Source organism: Lissotriton vulgaris, chromosome 2_1, assembly GCF_964263255.1.
Source record: "Lissotriton vulgaris chromosome 2_1, aLisVul1.2, whole genome shotgun sequence".
In the NCBI taxonomy this organism is placed as follows: Eukaryota; Metazoa; Chordata; class Amphibia; order Caudata; family Salamandridae; genus Lissotriton; species Lissotriton vulgaris.
This window is the reverse complement of record NC_141687.1, coordinates 281,744,075-281,760,254: the sequence shown is the minus strand read 5'-3', so window position 1 is coordinate 281,760,254 and position 16,180 is coordinate 281,744,075. Positions and strand designations below refer to the sequence as shown.

The following is a 16,180-nucleotide window of genomic DNA, read 5'->3' as shown; positions in this document are numbered from 1 at the left end:
ACCTTACTTGCAGTTCAAAAATGATACCTTGATCCTCCGAATGAACCCCAAGTTCATTCCGAAGGTACCGACAGACTTTCATCTTAATGAACCGGTGGTTCTGAATTTCTTTTTTCCTCGGCCTTCAACCCAGGCTGAGAGGACACTTCATTCTCTGGACGTTCAGAGATGTTTGAAATTCTATCTTCAACGCACAGCTGGATTTCGGAAGACGCCCCAGCTGTTTGTGGCTTTTGGAGCCCCAAGAAAAGGATTTCCTTTGTCAAAACAGGGGATTTCTAGATGGATATCGAGTGCGATCCGGTTCTGCCACCAGGCGGCAGGCAAGCCGTTGGAAGGACAGGTGAAGGCGCACTCCACAAGATCGATCTCATCGTCTACAGCACTGTTTGCAGGAGTATCGATAAAGGATATTTGCAGAGTGGCCACCTGGAGCAGTACTCACTCATTCACGAGACACTACTGCCTGGACGCGGCTGCAAAGGGGGATTCGGCTGTTGGTCAAGCAGTCCTGAGAAATCTCTTCCAGTAAGAGGTGAGCTTTCCTCTCTTCCCTCCTTCCTGTTTTTTCAACATTTCGTTGATTATGCTATGGTTACTGATTATTATGATGTGTTATATCATTGGTTGATAATAGATTTGTAACTATGAATGAAATGTTTGAGGTATGCTAACTGCTATCTACTCTGATACAAGCAATGGGAATCTATGAAAGTTCCAATACTGGAGTAAGAAACAAGTTACTTACCTGTAACTTTAGTTCTCCAGTATTGGTAACTTTCATAGATTCCCATGCGCCCACCCACCTCCCCTGGTAAAGCTCACTTCTGGTCTAGGTGACTCTGTGGCAAGGCAACGGCTACGAAAATCTGAGGCTCTGAGCTTTCTCAGGAAGGTTCCACAGGGTGAGGCTAATCTGATTGGTTGCTAATGTGAGTTTGGGTCTTTTTACATAAGGACACCTATAGGCTACAAAATATAATGAGGCCTAACCCTATTTTTTACTTTTTTGTACCTATTAGGGTGTATTTACCTAGGTGTGTGTGTGTGTATATATATATATATATATATATATATATATATATATATATATATATATATATATATATATATATATATAATTACAGAGGCTCCCATTCCGACGACGGGGAATGATACAAGCAATGGGAATCTATGAAAGTTACCAATACTGGAGAACTAAAGTTACAGGTAAGTAACTTGTTTCATATTCAACATACTTCCTAATTCCAAAAGTAGACGAAACATTACGACCAATATTAGACCTAAGGTTTCTAATCAAATTTATAAAAACACAAAGATTCAAAATGACTACACTGCAAGGCGTGCTACCTCAATTGCAAGAAGGGTATTACGTGGCCACAATAGACTTGAAGGATGCATACTTGCACATCCAGATGAGCAAAAGACACAAGAGGCTGTTAAGATTTGTGGTGTACAAAAGACACTACCAATTCAATCAATCAATCAATCAGTGCTGGTCGCTCCACCCGCCGCGTGGCCCACCTGCGTGTGCCCAGTCCCCGTTTGCCGCCGCCACTGCCAGTAACTGTATCTTGTATTGTTATTGTACCAGTACTCTGTATTTTCTCCCGCTGTTATGCCCTGATTGTCACTGTTGTGCCCCTGATTACTTTGTCCGCTCATCGCCGTTTTTTCTCCCGCTGTTGTGCCCCTGACTGTTTGCCTGCTATCGCCGTTGTCCTCCCCCCCGTTAGTCACTGTTGTGCCCCTGATTGTATTTCTGCTCTCACCGTTCTCCCGCTGATCCTCCCCGCTCCCTGCCCCCCCGCGGCCCCACCCCCGTTCCTTTAGCCTCCCCTCGCATCGCTCCCCTCCCCACTCGCCACTCCGCTCCCGCCTCCCAATTGCTCCTCCCTCCCACTGAGTACTTTCGGTGGTGTCTGCGAGTCGGGGAGCTGTGACCTGACCTGACCTGGTCAGTGCCGGTCGCTCCACCCGCCGCGTGGCCCACCTGCGTGTGCCCAGTCCCCGTTTGCCGCCGCCACTGCCAGTAACTGTTTCTTGTATTGTTATTGTATTGTGCCTGTACTCTGTATTTTCTCCCGCTGTTGTGCCCTGATTGTCACTGTTGTGCTCCTGATTGGTTTGTCCGCTCCATCGCCGTTTTTTCTCCCGCTGTTGTGCCCCTGACTGTTTGCCTGCTATCGCTGTTGTCCTCCCCCTGTTTGTCACTGCACTGTTGTGCCCCTGATTGTATTTCTGCTCTCACCGTTCTCCCGCTGATCCACCCCGCTCCCTGCCGCTACTCCCCCGCGGCCCCATCCTTGTTCCTTCAGCCTCACCTCGCATCGCTCCCCTCCCCACTCGCCACCCCGCTCCCGCCTCCCAGCTGCTCCTCCCTCGCTCCGCCCCCCCACTCTCCACTTATGGCAGAGTCCGCACGTACGCGCAGCGTTCACGCGCAGCGGGTGTGCCAATGGTGCGCCAAAGGCAAACCAGTCTGCGCCCGTCCGTGCATGGACCGTGCCCAGCGCCACACCCCCTTGCCCCCGCAGGTGCCATCCCACCCGCCGGACGTACGACGCCGCCACCCTCAGCGCACTCAACACCGGACGCCTCCCCGGCTGCCACCGAGCCACCCCAGGATGCACCCACGGACCCTTCACCTGCCAATCCTGCAAGTTCGCCTGCATCAGGACCTGCAACCCACCCGCACCCGCCAAGCACCAACAGCAACCACCTGAAATGCATCCTGCTCAACACCCGCTCCGTCCACAGACACGCCGTGGAACTATGGAACCTGTTCGACACCACATCTCCGGACATCACCTTCCTCTCGGAGACCTGGATGAACGCCTCCTCAGCAACCGACATCGCCATAGCCATGCCGGACGGATACAAGATCACCCGGAGGGACCGCGTCAACCAGACTGGAGGAGGCATCGCCATCGTCCACAAGAACACCATCCGCATAACGACCAACTCCGAGGACACCCTCACAGCCGCCGAACACCTTCACTTCCAGATACACACCGACCCCAAGACCACACTCAGAGGCACCCTCATCTACAGACCCCCAGGACCCCGCACACAATTCAGCAAAGACATCGCAGACTTCATCAGCCCACACGCCCTCCCCTCCGCTGACTACATCCTCCTAGGGGACCTCAACTTCCACCTGGACAACAACACCACCACCCTACTGGACAACCTCTCCAACCTCGGACTCAAGCAACTGGTGAACACCCCCACCCACCACGCCGGACACACGCTGACCCAATCTTCTCCTCCAGCAATCACATCTCCTTCAGCCACTCCACCGGACTCCACTGGACAGACCACAGCTGCGTCCACTACAGCTTCAGAAAGACCACAACTCACCACCTCCCGCAACAGGTTCCCTGCAGGAACTGGAACAAGATCACCACCAACCAGCTCACCACATCACTGAACCAGAACCCTCCAGCCAGATCAACGGACCCCAACCAAGCAGCCCACAACCTCGCACAGTGGATCACCAACTGCGCCGACGACCTCGCACCCCTGAAAACCCATCCCAGCAGGCCCGGAAGCAAGAGAACCCCATGTTCAACGACGACCTCAAGAACACCAAGAAGAACTGCCGCACCCTCGAGAAAGCCTGGCGAAAAAACCCGACCACAGACAACATGACCGCCCTCAAGCACGCCACCCGCAAACACCACCAGCTGATCCACACCACCAAGAAGTCAGCATTCAAGAAACGACTAGACAACAACGCACACAACAGCAAGGAGCTCTTCAGCATAGTCAAAGAGCTCTCCAACCCCAGCGCCGGAAACGACATCTCTCCCTCACAAGACCTCTGCGACTCACTCGCCTCGTTCTTCCACAGCAAGATCGCAGACATACACAACAGCTTCGGCGAATAGCTCACGCACCCCACCACAGAACCGACGCCCCCACCACCACCCTCCGCGTCTGGACCCCAGTCAACACCGAAGACACCATCCGCACGATGAACACCATCCACTCCGGATCGCCAACCGACCCATGCCCTCACCACGTCTTCAACAAGGCCGACTCCGTCATCCCACCTCAACTCCGGGACATCATCAACTGCTCCTTCAATATCCCGCCACCTTCCCGGAGAGCTGGAAACATGCCAAACTCAGCGCCCTCCTGAAGAAACCATCAGCAGACCCCACCGACCTCAAGAACTACCGCCCCACCTCGCTCCTCCCGTTTCCTGCCAAAGTCATCAAGAAGACCGTCAACAGACAGCTGGCCGCCTTCCTCGAGACAAACGGATCCCTCGACCACTCACAGTCCGGCTTCAGAACCAATCACAGCACCGAGACCGCCCTCATCGCAGCCACTGACGACATCCGAACCCTGCTCGACAACGGGGAAACAGCGGCCCTCATCCTCCTGGACCTCTCCGCAGCGTTCGATACTGTCTGCCACCGCACCCTAGTACAACGCCTCAGCAACGTCGGAATCCAAGAGAAGGCACTGGAGTGGATCATCTCGTTCCTCGCCGGAAGAACCCAGAGAGTCCGCCTCCCCCCGTTCAGATCTGAGGCCACCGAAGTCATCTGCGGCGTACCACAAGGATCATCACTCAGCCCCACCCTCTTCAACGTGTACATGAGCCCCCTCGCTGTCATCGCACGCCAGCACAGCCTCAACATCCTCTCCTACGCCGACGACACCCAGCTGATGCTCTCCCTCACCAACGACCCCGCCACCGCCAGAACCAACCTACACGAAGGGATAAAAGAAGTAGCCGAATGGATGAAGAACAGCCGCTTGAAACTGAACTCAGACAAGACGAAAGTCATTATCCTTGGATCATCACCATCTGCCTGGGACGACTCCTGGTGGCCCCGGGCCCTAGGCAGCGCACCCAAACCAACAGACCACGCACGCAACCTGGGCTTCATCCTAGACTCCTCCCTGTCGATGACCAGACAAGTCAACGCCGTCTCGTCTTTATGTTTCAGCATCCTACGCATGCACCGAAAGATCTTCCGATGGATCCCCTCCGAAACCAGGAAGACGGTCACCCAGGCACTTGTCACCAGCCGACTGGATTACGGAAACACCCTCTACACCGGAACCAAGCCAAACTGCAGAAAAGACTCCAACGCATCCAGAACGCCTCCGCACGACTCATCCTCGACATCCCCCGCCACAGCCACATCTCCGGACACCTGAGAGACCTGCACTGGCTCCCCGTCAGCAAAAAAATCACGTTCCGCCTCCTCACCCACTCACACAAAGCCCTCCACGACCTAGGCCCAGGTACCTCAACAACCGCCTGACCTTCTACACTCCCACCCGCCAACTACGATCGACCAGCCACGCCCTCCCCGCCGTTCCACGCATCCAAAGAGCCACCATGGGAGGAAGATCCTTCTCCTACCTGGCAGCCAAGACCTGGAATTCCCTCCCCATCCACCTCCGTCTTACCCAAGACCACCTCTCCTTCAGGAAGCAACTCAAGACCTGGATGTTCGAGCACTAGCGGACCCCCTCACCCCCTCCCCCCCCCACCCTCCCCCCAAGCGCCTTGAGACCCTCCGAGTGAATTGCGCGCTCTACAAATTTCTTGATTGATTGAAAATGGTATACAGCTAAATGGAAAAGGTATGCATTATGGTGCCTTAAAAAACCTCTTTCTAAGAAAATTATAAAAGCAAGAACTGTGCTAAAATACTTGTCACATTTACTACAAAGTAAATTATGCTATACATCACTAAAAGTACACTTAGCAGCAAGTGTAGCGTATACAAGAGGCGAAACCGGGCAACATTTCTTCACTTCACATGTAGTCAAAAGTTTCTTAGAAGGGGCAAAAAGAATTGCACCTCCAAAAATGGTGCCAGCACCAACATGAACCTGAACATATTTCTAGCACAGACGATGAAAGCCCTGTTCGAACCACTAGACAAAGCAACACCAGAAATGCTCCCGCTTATGACTGCCTTTTTAGTGGCAATAACAGCCCTACGTAGAGTTAGCAAACTGCAGGCACTAACACTACAGGAACCTTACTTCCAAATACAGGACAGATCTTCAATTCATACCAAATGTGGTATCAAAATTCCACATAAATCAGAGTATACAAATACCAAGTGTCTTTCAACATCCAAAGACCAAAACGGAAAAAGCTTTGCACACATTTGATGCAACACAAGCGGTCATGTACTACATTGTCTAGTTTTCCTGTATTCCTTAGTTCTTTCAGTTATTTGTATCCTTTGCAAACAGTTTTCGTGGAAGACCAGTAACCAAAAACACTGTTGCAAGATGGATAGTGCAAGCCATACAAACATGCCACAGGCAAGCAGGACCATTCTAACAAGGTGCCCCGTGGGCACACTCAACGAGAAAGAAAGGAGCAACTATTGCATTTCTAGCTAACACTCCAATTCAAGATATCTGCATGGCTGCAACACGGACTTCAGTACACACATTCACAAAGCATGACTGTGTGGACATTCAGATGAACAAAGAAGATAAACAAAGGAGCATTAGTAGGACAAAAGGTCTTGCAACATGCACAGCATGTGAATCCAGAAAAGATGCACGCAGCAAAACTAGTAGTTTCTTACCTGTCTGTGTAGTTTTGCAGCTTGGACAATGTTCTGAATTCACTAGCGAACCCACCTTCCTTCACTAAGGAAAATGACAATAGGAGGAGAGAAGAAAAATAAATAAATAATCTTAAGAAAGCTTCCAAAGGTGGGATCTTCCTGAGGAAGCCTGTCTACGTCACAGAAAGACACCAAATGGTGGTATGTTGATGCCCAACCCCCCCCCCCCCCCCCTAAAATGAAATACTACAATTCCGGACTCCATCATTAGATGGAGGAATAATGCACAGCATTAGAATCCAGAAAAGCTGCAAAACTACACTGACCGGTAAGAAACTATTTGTTTCCTAAAGTTGGTGTGGAACTTTTTGAGTTGTGTCTCTTATGGGTCTGTGCACCAAACGTCTTACACTCCTCTGTGTTGTGCCTAAGGCTGCTCACCCACACTACCACTAATAAAGAACTTTGGGTTTGCATTGAGCCATGTACACTTCTGAGGAATCTCTGGACTCTGGATCCAGCTTCCTACAGTTCCCTTATGGTGGCGGAATACATGCTGCAGCCCCTAGGGAACCTCTTTAGTGCCCATGCCCAGGGTACTCTGGGTACCATTTACTAGGAACTTACAGGGGTTCTAAAGGTATGACCAATTAGGGGAACAGTTTATTTAATTAGATCTGGCACTGAGGAAATGGATAGCAGGATCCCAGTGCACTTCTGTTGTCGCTGTTCTCCTTCCTGCACCCTCCGGTGCAACAACTGCAGCCTGTTTGTCCAACCGAGTAAATCTGTTAAACTTTTAAATTCCTTACTGTAGGAGGATAACAACTGTATATATGCCTGCTTGAAATCAGAGCCAGTGTATTTACAAAAATAAGGAAAATGTGATATTTAGGGTTTCCACTTATTTGCAATGCGCATTTAATGCCAAGCCTCTCACTTACATGGACTCTATAGGTTTTCTAAATACACACATGAATCACAATACTCATCAAAAAACCCAAAATGTTAATACTGTAACTGTCCACCTCTCTTGTGAGCAGAATGCATAAGACCTCAAAGAAAAAGTAACTTTCAGACGCCGAGCTTGCTTAATTAAGAATCCTCATTTTGTGATACCATACATTAGAAATCCAAATAAGTCCTAGCCAAAGCAGCCTATATTAAACATGGGCAAACAAAATGGCAACCGCTAAGCAAGAACTACAAGATTTAAAAAAAACTTTATAACTAATGGTCTCTTTAAGATAAACATAATAGATTCCTTACCTTGAAATTACCGCCAGGCGTCAGACTGGATCCAGAGAATTTTTCTTCAGCAATATCCCTGCGCATCGGTAGATGGCGTCAGTCGACTCAGCGTCCGGCGTTGTGGTCGCCGAGATGACTTTGTGGTGCCTACTTGGACGACGCCCCTGTGCGCTGATGTCATTTTTCTTTTTCTGTGCCAGCCTAGTGCAGATCCGGAGAGAGCTTGCCCCTTAGTAATTTTTTGGCTAAAGTTTTTTTGACTTTTGTTGACGTCTTTTTTTGAGTCTTCGACTCCTGGTGCGTCAGGGATATCCCATCGTCGGACCGGATTTAAGCCTTGTGACTCCTGTCACAAACTGATATCCCTGACGGATTCGCATCTTGAGTGTCTTTGGTGCATGGAGTGCGACCACGACCCGAAGTAGTGTTCTGACTGTCGGGCCATGAATCCAAAGTCTTGGCGGGAGCTTTCGGAGGGCCGGCAGTCGGCTCCATGTCGTTCCCGGTCTCGCTTGAGGGGAAGGGCACGAGACCGGTTGCTGAGCCACCACACCGTGCAGATCTTGGGGACTTGTTAGAACCCACTTGAGAGACTGCGGACCTTTTCGGCTTAGTGACCTGTGATACGATTATTTTTAGTATACTATGCCCCCTGAGCCCCCACTTTTTCACTGGGCTACTACACGGGGCCCGATTCACCGCCAATTCCTAATGCTCCTAATCAATGAAGTTTTTATTGACTGATGTTGCACTGGGCCAGAATATTTGTACTGCTTTTGCTCTGTTTAAAAAAGAAAAATAAAGTGTGAAAGAAAAAAGTATTTACAGGCTTGTTTACGGTTATCTTGTAATTTGCTTTGCCGAATTTGCAGATGGCGTCTCAGCAATTGATGCTAAACAGTCTCTTTTAAATCTTCTAGTTTCGAAGGTTCGTAGTAAGGAATAGTAGAGAGCTAAAAATCTCAAACTACACTTTGTAGTACGTTTCGTACTGTTACAAAATGTAAGGTTTTTTGATACGTGTGTGTGTGAAGCTCTCCGCCCGCGGAGTCTCTGCACTTGTAAATGCAGTTTTAGTAGTAAAATTAGGAGGGATAGGGTGTGGTGGGGGAAAAAGGCAGAACTTATACTAAAGGGGATGGAATTAGGGAGGAGTTTAGTGAGGATCAGGGAGGGATTTTGGAAGGGACATCACCCACCCACACCAGAGTTAACCAATTGTTTTACTCTGAGGGCGGGGATATGTAACTCATACTTTAGTGGGAAGTTTACACTCGGATTGTATGAATATCTAAAGTAATAGACTTAATACAAAGTGTAAACTTATTCAAAAGTGTAATTTACTTTTATGAATCGGGCCCTGTATTTAGAGATGATTCATGTGGCGAATTGTAAGGTTTAAGCTTGTTGTGGTCTTGCCTACTTCTATTTTCCAAAATTAAAGCATATTTCCAGATTTGAGTTATGTACAACTGATAACTCGCTTAGCTTGAATAGGAGTCAGGATGTATAAGTTATGAACCAACAATGGAATTGTCAAGACACTGTATTTCTAAGTAAAGTCAAATTTGCTGTGTGTTTTAGGGTTACATTCTGCTTTATTGCGGCTTCTTGCAACAAACTACCCCCATCTGTGTATCGTGGAAGACTGGGTATGTGAGGAAGAAATAACTGGGACAGATACATTGCTCCGAAGGATGCTGCTGACTAACAGTGCCAAAAACCACTCCCCCAAGCAGCTTCAGGATGGTAAAATCCCTTTTCTCTGTCTCCTAAAATTTTCACTAGCCCAGTGTTGTATGCAGTTGTGACCCGCTGAAAAAACTAACTTTAGTGTAATGTAAATGTGTGCCTTACTTGTCACCCGTGTACTTTAATCTTTAAATTCAGCCATATTGCCAAATCATTGTAATGAGATGTGTCGATTTCATCATTGTAAGTGTGGCTGACTGAATTGGAATGTCAGTGTGGAAAAAGAATAAAGTTTTGTAGGTGTTTCAGAATACTTGGGGAAATGGTCATTCAGATCTAGGACTAGAGTGCTATTTTTAATAAAATATTTTCTATACATCATTTTTAAAATTAGATCTAATAGAACATTAACAGTTTCTAACATTAACTCTGATAGATAGGCTTATTTGGCAGACGTTAAAGGTATTTCGGTGTGGGCAACCCATTACTCATCATCTTGGTATCCTGTAAAGTGATTGATAACCGTTATATATTTAATTTCTCACTTCTTGTGCTAGACATAATTCTAAGGCCTAATTTTACTTGAGGGAGACATGCTTTCAAACCATTTAAATTGCACAGCCAGTTTGGGAAGCGGAGCCATCTGGGCTCATGTTGTGCATATTTTGATTGCATTTGGTTAGCGCTCCACTTTTTTATTGCCCTGCTTCGCCCCGGAGACTGTTTTAGGACGGGGTATATTGGTTGGCGAGGCATAGTGGTGGCAGAATACACCGACTTGCATGAATGGCCTATGTACTTTCCGACAGCAGAGCTTTATGTGCGACCTCACCTGCTGCAAAAGCATGCTAGCTGTGTCTGACTCGAGGTGTGTGTAGTGTTGGCAGAGATGGGCTCTTCGGTGCCCCTTTGGCCTTGTGTGGGGCTAACCCAGCTGATCTGTGTGGCCTAACTTGGTAGAATATGCTGCACAATATTCAGAACTGGATAAAAGCTTTTCCTAAAAATGCTGCTATTTATATAATTTATTGAGTGACCTCCCTGAGGATGTATTAGTCTTATTCCCACCAAGGCTCACTTCATATTGATATTGATATTGGGATGGTATGGACAATCAAATGCACACCTCTCTCACTTCCCTTCATGTCAATCCATGCAAAGTGCAGCTACAGAATTGTGGCAACACACGTAGAGCATCTTGCTGCTCACACACTTAACACTAAAATATTATCCACACAGGCCAAACTCACATTCTTTCAACAAGAAATTACCATATTAAAAAGCTCAAGTGTTTCATTTTCTCACTCTTCTTATACACTTGTTCAAGCACAGCGACATACGACTAGATAAGAAATAAGAGTTGTACTCTGGTCATCGCTCATGATACCATAACACTCTCACTGAGACCACACTACAAATCTGAACCATTTTAACCATGCATAACCTATGGAGTGGCACACAACCAGTCTGTCAAAGCTCTTCACTGCTAAATACATTTAACTACAATACAATACTTGGGTCCAGCGTGGTGCTGTGCATTATTAGAATAAAAGCAAGCCCCAAACTTGTACTTGAAAGGTACACTACAAAATAAGAGAAAAAGTGGCTCAATGCCCACAAGAGATTTTTGTTGCAGGTACATGGATTTAATTTTTTATATGTACCAAAAAATAAGCAATAGAGAAAGGCAGATTTAGGCTCTTCTCCTTTTCCTCAGCCAATATGTTTTTATGTGTTTACAGGTTCCTAGTACTGTAGTGCTAAATGTGCTTAATAAAACCTCGAATTGCATGTTGCTGCCGATTTCAGCGGAATAAGATAAGAATACGTGCTACTAGTTGATTCTTAATTGAACGTGGCACAAGATAAACTGACTTGGCTGCCGGTCAGAGTTCTCCTTTAACGCCATGAGGAGATATTTTACTATAATCAGTAATTCTGACTGATATCTTCCTGTGATTTGATGTGGATCACAAGTTAAATTCCCCCGGAATGGGGAGTAGCCTCCATACATGCTAATTACGGAGCCCTTTTGCACTGGTTTCCGACTATTCTGGGGAACTTAACTTTGATTTTTACCACATGTTCAGACCATTAAGTCCATATCTGCATGTAGGGACCTGTGCACATCCAGGAACCGGGGCTTTGGTCCAGGAGGCCTGCAGGGCATCTTAGGGATGGCTGAGGCTGTGGCCTTTCTAGAAGTATTCTTTTCATCCCCTGTAGTAGCTGTGTGGGTCTGACTGTGCCTCTTTCCGCTGCCCTTCACCCAGCCACTTTTCCAGGTGCTGATGTGCTCCCAGTAAAAATGGGCTTGGTATGTCTGTACCTAGTAATTTCAGGGCCAGAAACATTATTCCACTTGGAGTTGCCATTACGACATGGGTACTTTTATGTTCTTACTTTTGGAGTAATTACTTTGTCTTGCGCAAAAAAACTTAGGGTAAGGTATCTGTAACCTCTTCTTGACACTTTACACCTTCTGTGCTAGGGAATACTGGACTGAAAGGCAAAGTGGGCACAGATGCTGATAAGCACCTGAAGCGTGGAATGATCAGGAGCTACTATATCCAAATAGTTTCAGGTTGTTATGTTAACATCTATGCTGGTACTGGATTGTGTACCCCTATGCAGTCAGTTGAACCACAACAGTGTAATTCCTTAGGGTTATCCTTAGGATTCCCCAAAGATCGTACTAGCCATAGAACACATGATCGTCAAACAGTCATTCTCCCGATAGACCGCATTGCATTGAAAACAATTTAAAATGCTTTGGGTCTGAAATAGCACACTTTTATATTTTCAGTGGATCATCAAATTGATTAATAATCTCCCAGTTCATTCAGTCTTTTTTTCAACAATGTTGTGCCAAGGGTAAGTGCCTGGCTCCTCCTCCTCCTTGGTCTTGATGAACTCTGTCACAATTGTGGCAAGTTACATTGAAAGAATTCCTGAATTAATTTATTCCACCTGGGTTTACAAAATAATTATTCTTCTGGACTTCAGACACCAAGAATTTTGTCATGCAGCACTCCTAAATATAGTAGACAATACTGTTCCAGCTATAAATGGATGAGTCTAGCACTTTCAAAGGCTTCTTCCTGGACCTAAAGCAGATTTCTGCTAATACATAGTCTTGATGGAGGGTGGTGTATCTGTCTTGGATTGCTTATTTACTCACCTTTAGCGGTTAACAATTGGGAAACAGCAATTGGCATTGTGAAAGTCTAAGCCAGGTAGGACATATCAAATTGTATCACCCATATTAACTGCTTTGGTGCAAAAAACCCATGGCAAGGTCATCTTGAGTAGCCTGCAAAGGGCATGCTAACATGCTCAAGCTCAATTGTGAATACATATAGGATATGGAGCAGTGCTTTATGCTTTCTTTGGTTGGAGCTAAATATGTCAACTCCTACTGATGGGACTGACTTGTTATTCGCTCACTAGAAAGCATTTAGCCCAGGGAGATACAGATAAAGATGAGGTTACTCCCATTCTGACCCATCATGGAAAGCCTATGTTTAAATCATGTGTGCTGTAGATACATATGCTTTGCATACTCCTGCCATCTAGTGTTGGGTCCGGATGTTTGCAAGTTGTTTTTCTTTGAAGAAGTCTTTTCCAGTCACAAGGCAAAGTGACTCCTCCTTTCGGTGATTATGCGTATGGTCTTAGACTCCATTGTTAGATAGTTTTTTTCCGCCAATCGGGTTTGGACGTGTATTGCTGCGCTCCGATTCGAAGCATACAATCGGGATCCCTTCGGTTCGCAATTCACCCCTTCTTGTCGGTACTGTTTTCGATCACGTTTCTAAACTTCGGCATGTCGAAAAAACGTCCAAAAACTTTCATATCCAATACAAAACTCTAACTGCGGCCATCGGGCCTAGTTCGTCTCCTCTTTCCACTCGAAGATCCAGCATCGAGACTTCCGCCCATGGCACGAACGCCATTCCATTTCTGTCCTAGGTGCCATTCCAAATACCCGCGCACCGACCTTCATAAGGTTTGTAACCTTTGTCTCTCCCCGGAGCATAAAGAAGACTGCTACGCCTGTCGTTCATTGAGTTACAAAAAGACTATTAGAGACTGTCGCTCCAAACTATTGAGCAGACCCCCAATATCTCCGGCGTAGATGTCGAGCAAGAAGAGATAGAGGTGTCGGAACAGGAAGCGGCCTTTTCTGTCCAGGACTCTGATTCAGAGTTGGGGGATCGAGCGGGAGTCCCACATCTGCACAGGGTGCCTTGAGGAACGAAGCCACTTTGCCCACAAAACCCTTTCCAACCAAGCCAAAGGCGGCACCACTGCCATCAGGCCATGGTAGGCACTGAGACTCTGATTCCAACTCCCCGCCTTCCGGCTCGACACCGAAATAGCAAGTAAAGCCTTCTGGTTCGGGCTCGAACAGAGATGACACCCTTTGATGCCGAAACAGTCTGCATCGAAACATATAAAGGACAAATCCAGCTCAACGCAGAAAAAATATGCACTGAAAGAGAAAGATGCTTCTCTAAAGACACCAGAGCCGATTCTAGAGAAATTGAAACAAAAGCTGGTTTCGAAACAGAAAGAAATACATATTAATCCTCAGATTGGGCACATCACAACTACGCCAGTGGTACCACCTCCCAAAAGGAAAATAGACACTGAATACAGAATCTCTCTCAAGAAAAAAAGCACATAGCTATTATTCCTAATAACATTCCTCAACCCACTCCACCTCTTCACCAGTATCTCTCATACCAGCTTCAGACCCTTTACGCAGGTCCGGCTCTAGGCTCATGGTGGCCCTGGGCAGGGAGCGTAGGTAGGGGGCCCGGAAGAGGGGGTCCGGGCGGGGCGGAGCGCGGAGGCCAGTAAAGAGGGGAGGAGGTCAGGTAGTTTAGAAGTGGAACAGAGCCGGAGGCCGCCAAATCCCTGCTAGGGGCCACCACGCAAATATGTATCCATCCTCAGAGGATTAATATATTAAGGATATATATTGGCGTGGTGGCCCCTGGGGTTTGGTGGCCCTGTGCAGGTGCACAGCTTGCACATGCCTAGAGCCGGCCCTGCTTTACGTAATACACCTCTAGGATCTCCAGATATAAATCCTGATATAGGAGATGATGACGACAATGATAATCAGCTACTACCTGATCCGTGGGATGACTAGAATATAGACCCACTGGGAGACACAGATCCCGATCTATATCCAGCTAAACCTTCCCCTCCTGATGATGATAATAGATATCAGAAGCTAATTGCTAGAGCAGCCACTTATCATGGGGTCACCTTACAGAAAGAGGACCTAGAGGGGGATTTCCTTTTTGAAACTTTAGGGCACAATCACAGAACATCTCAATCCTTGCCTATGTTAAAACATATGATGAGTCATGCAGACGATATTTTTAAAAATCTTGTTAGGGCACGGATCCTAACAACTAGGGTGGATAAAAATATAAACCCTCTGCATCTGACTCAGTATTTATTACAGTTCAGTTGTCTTTAGATTCGTTAGTAGTTTCCAACACTTGTAAAAGGCTTTTAGAACTGGGGGTCTCTAGTTGTCAATACACCTTTGACCAAATAGGGACCCTTGCTTCAAAGTCAGGGAAAGGGGATTACACTACTGGATAACCCCTGCTCACCCCCTTGGTAGCTTGGCACGAGCTGACCGGCTTATCTCAGAGGCAGTGTGTTAAGCATTTGTGAACACATACCGTAATACAGTGAAAACACCACAGATGGACACAACACAGGTTTTATAAATATAAGTATTCTTTATAAAGACTTGACACAAGACCATCAAACAACAACAATCCACAATACTGAACCTAAAATAGACTTAAAGATGTTAGAAGTCACTTAGTTCAAGTTGATCATAAATGCAACACAATTCTCACAAATGTACCTGGATGCGTAACGTGAAACAAACAAAAGGCTTGCTGAGTTGGAGATGTGTTGGTTCCTTGCTTCGGGGAGACGATGCGTCGCGCCTGAATGCTTGCGCAGAGTAGGGGATGCGTCTTGGTCCTTTCCGGAGAGGAGGTGATGCGTAGGTTCTCGTACTGTGGCCCGGTTACGATGCGGCAAGATAGCGCCTTGATTCAATGCGACAAGCTGGGGCGATGCGATAAGATGGCGCCCTTGATGCGACAACGTGAAGACGATGCCTGCACACCCGGTGGCTGTGCGGTGAACTCTCTAACTTTGGAGCCACGACAGGCCCTGCAACACGCTTCTCCGGTGATGAGGCAGTGACACGCTTCTCCGGTGATGCGTCAGGTAACCGCTTTGACGAAGGCATGCTTCTCTGGTGATGCTGCGGCGACCTCTGTGGTGCGGCCACGCTTCTCCGGCGATACGATGGCAACAGCTGCGACTGCGACACACTTCTTCTCGTTGATTCGCGCTCCCAGCGACATGCAGGCTTCTGCAGACAGAATTCCCAGCAAGGCATTTCAGAGGGGAGCTGGTGGTGACGTGTTTTGTCCCTGAGACTTCCGCAGGAGGAAAGCACAAGTTCAAGCCCTTGGAGTAATATTCTGCAAGATGATGACAGTTCTTTAAAAGTTCCTTCTCCTCTCCTTGGCACTGAAAACACCACGGTGGGCCAACACAGCACACTGGCAGGGGGGAAGTACAACTCCTACAGCTTCATTGGTTCTTCTCCTTGGTAGAGGTTT

The 16,180-nt window shown here is 47.3% G+C and overlaps 1 protein-coding gene across 4 annotated transcripts in view; it reads left to right on the top strand.

Moving 5' to 3' along the window:
• Window positions 1-16,180, top strand: part of INTS2 (integrator complex subunit 2) — a 306,784-nt gene that overhangs the window by 119,554 nt on the left and 171,050 nt on the right. For all 4 annotated transcript variants that reach the window (XM_086954934.1, XM_086954935.1, XM_086954936.1 and 1 more), the window contains exon 17: window positions 9,399-9,563. In XM_086954934.1, the coding sequence (XP_086811060.1) occupies window positions 9,399-9,563 (165 nt within the window). The remainder of the gene's footprint in view (window positions 1-9,398; window positions 9,564-16,180) is intronic.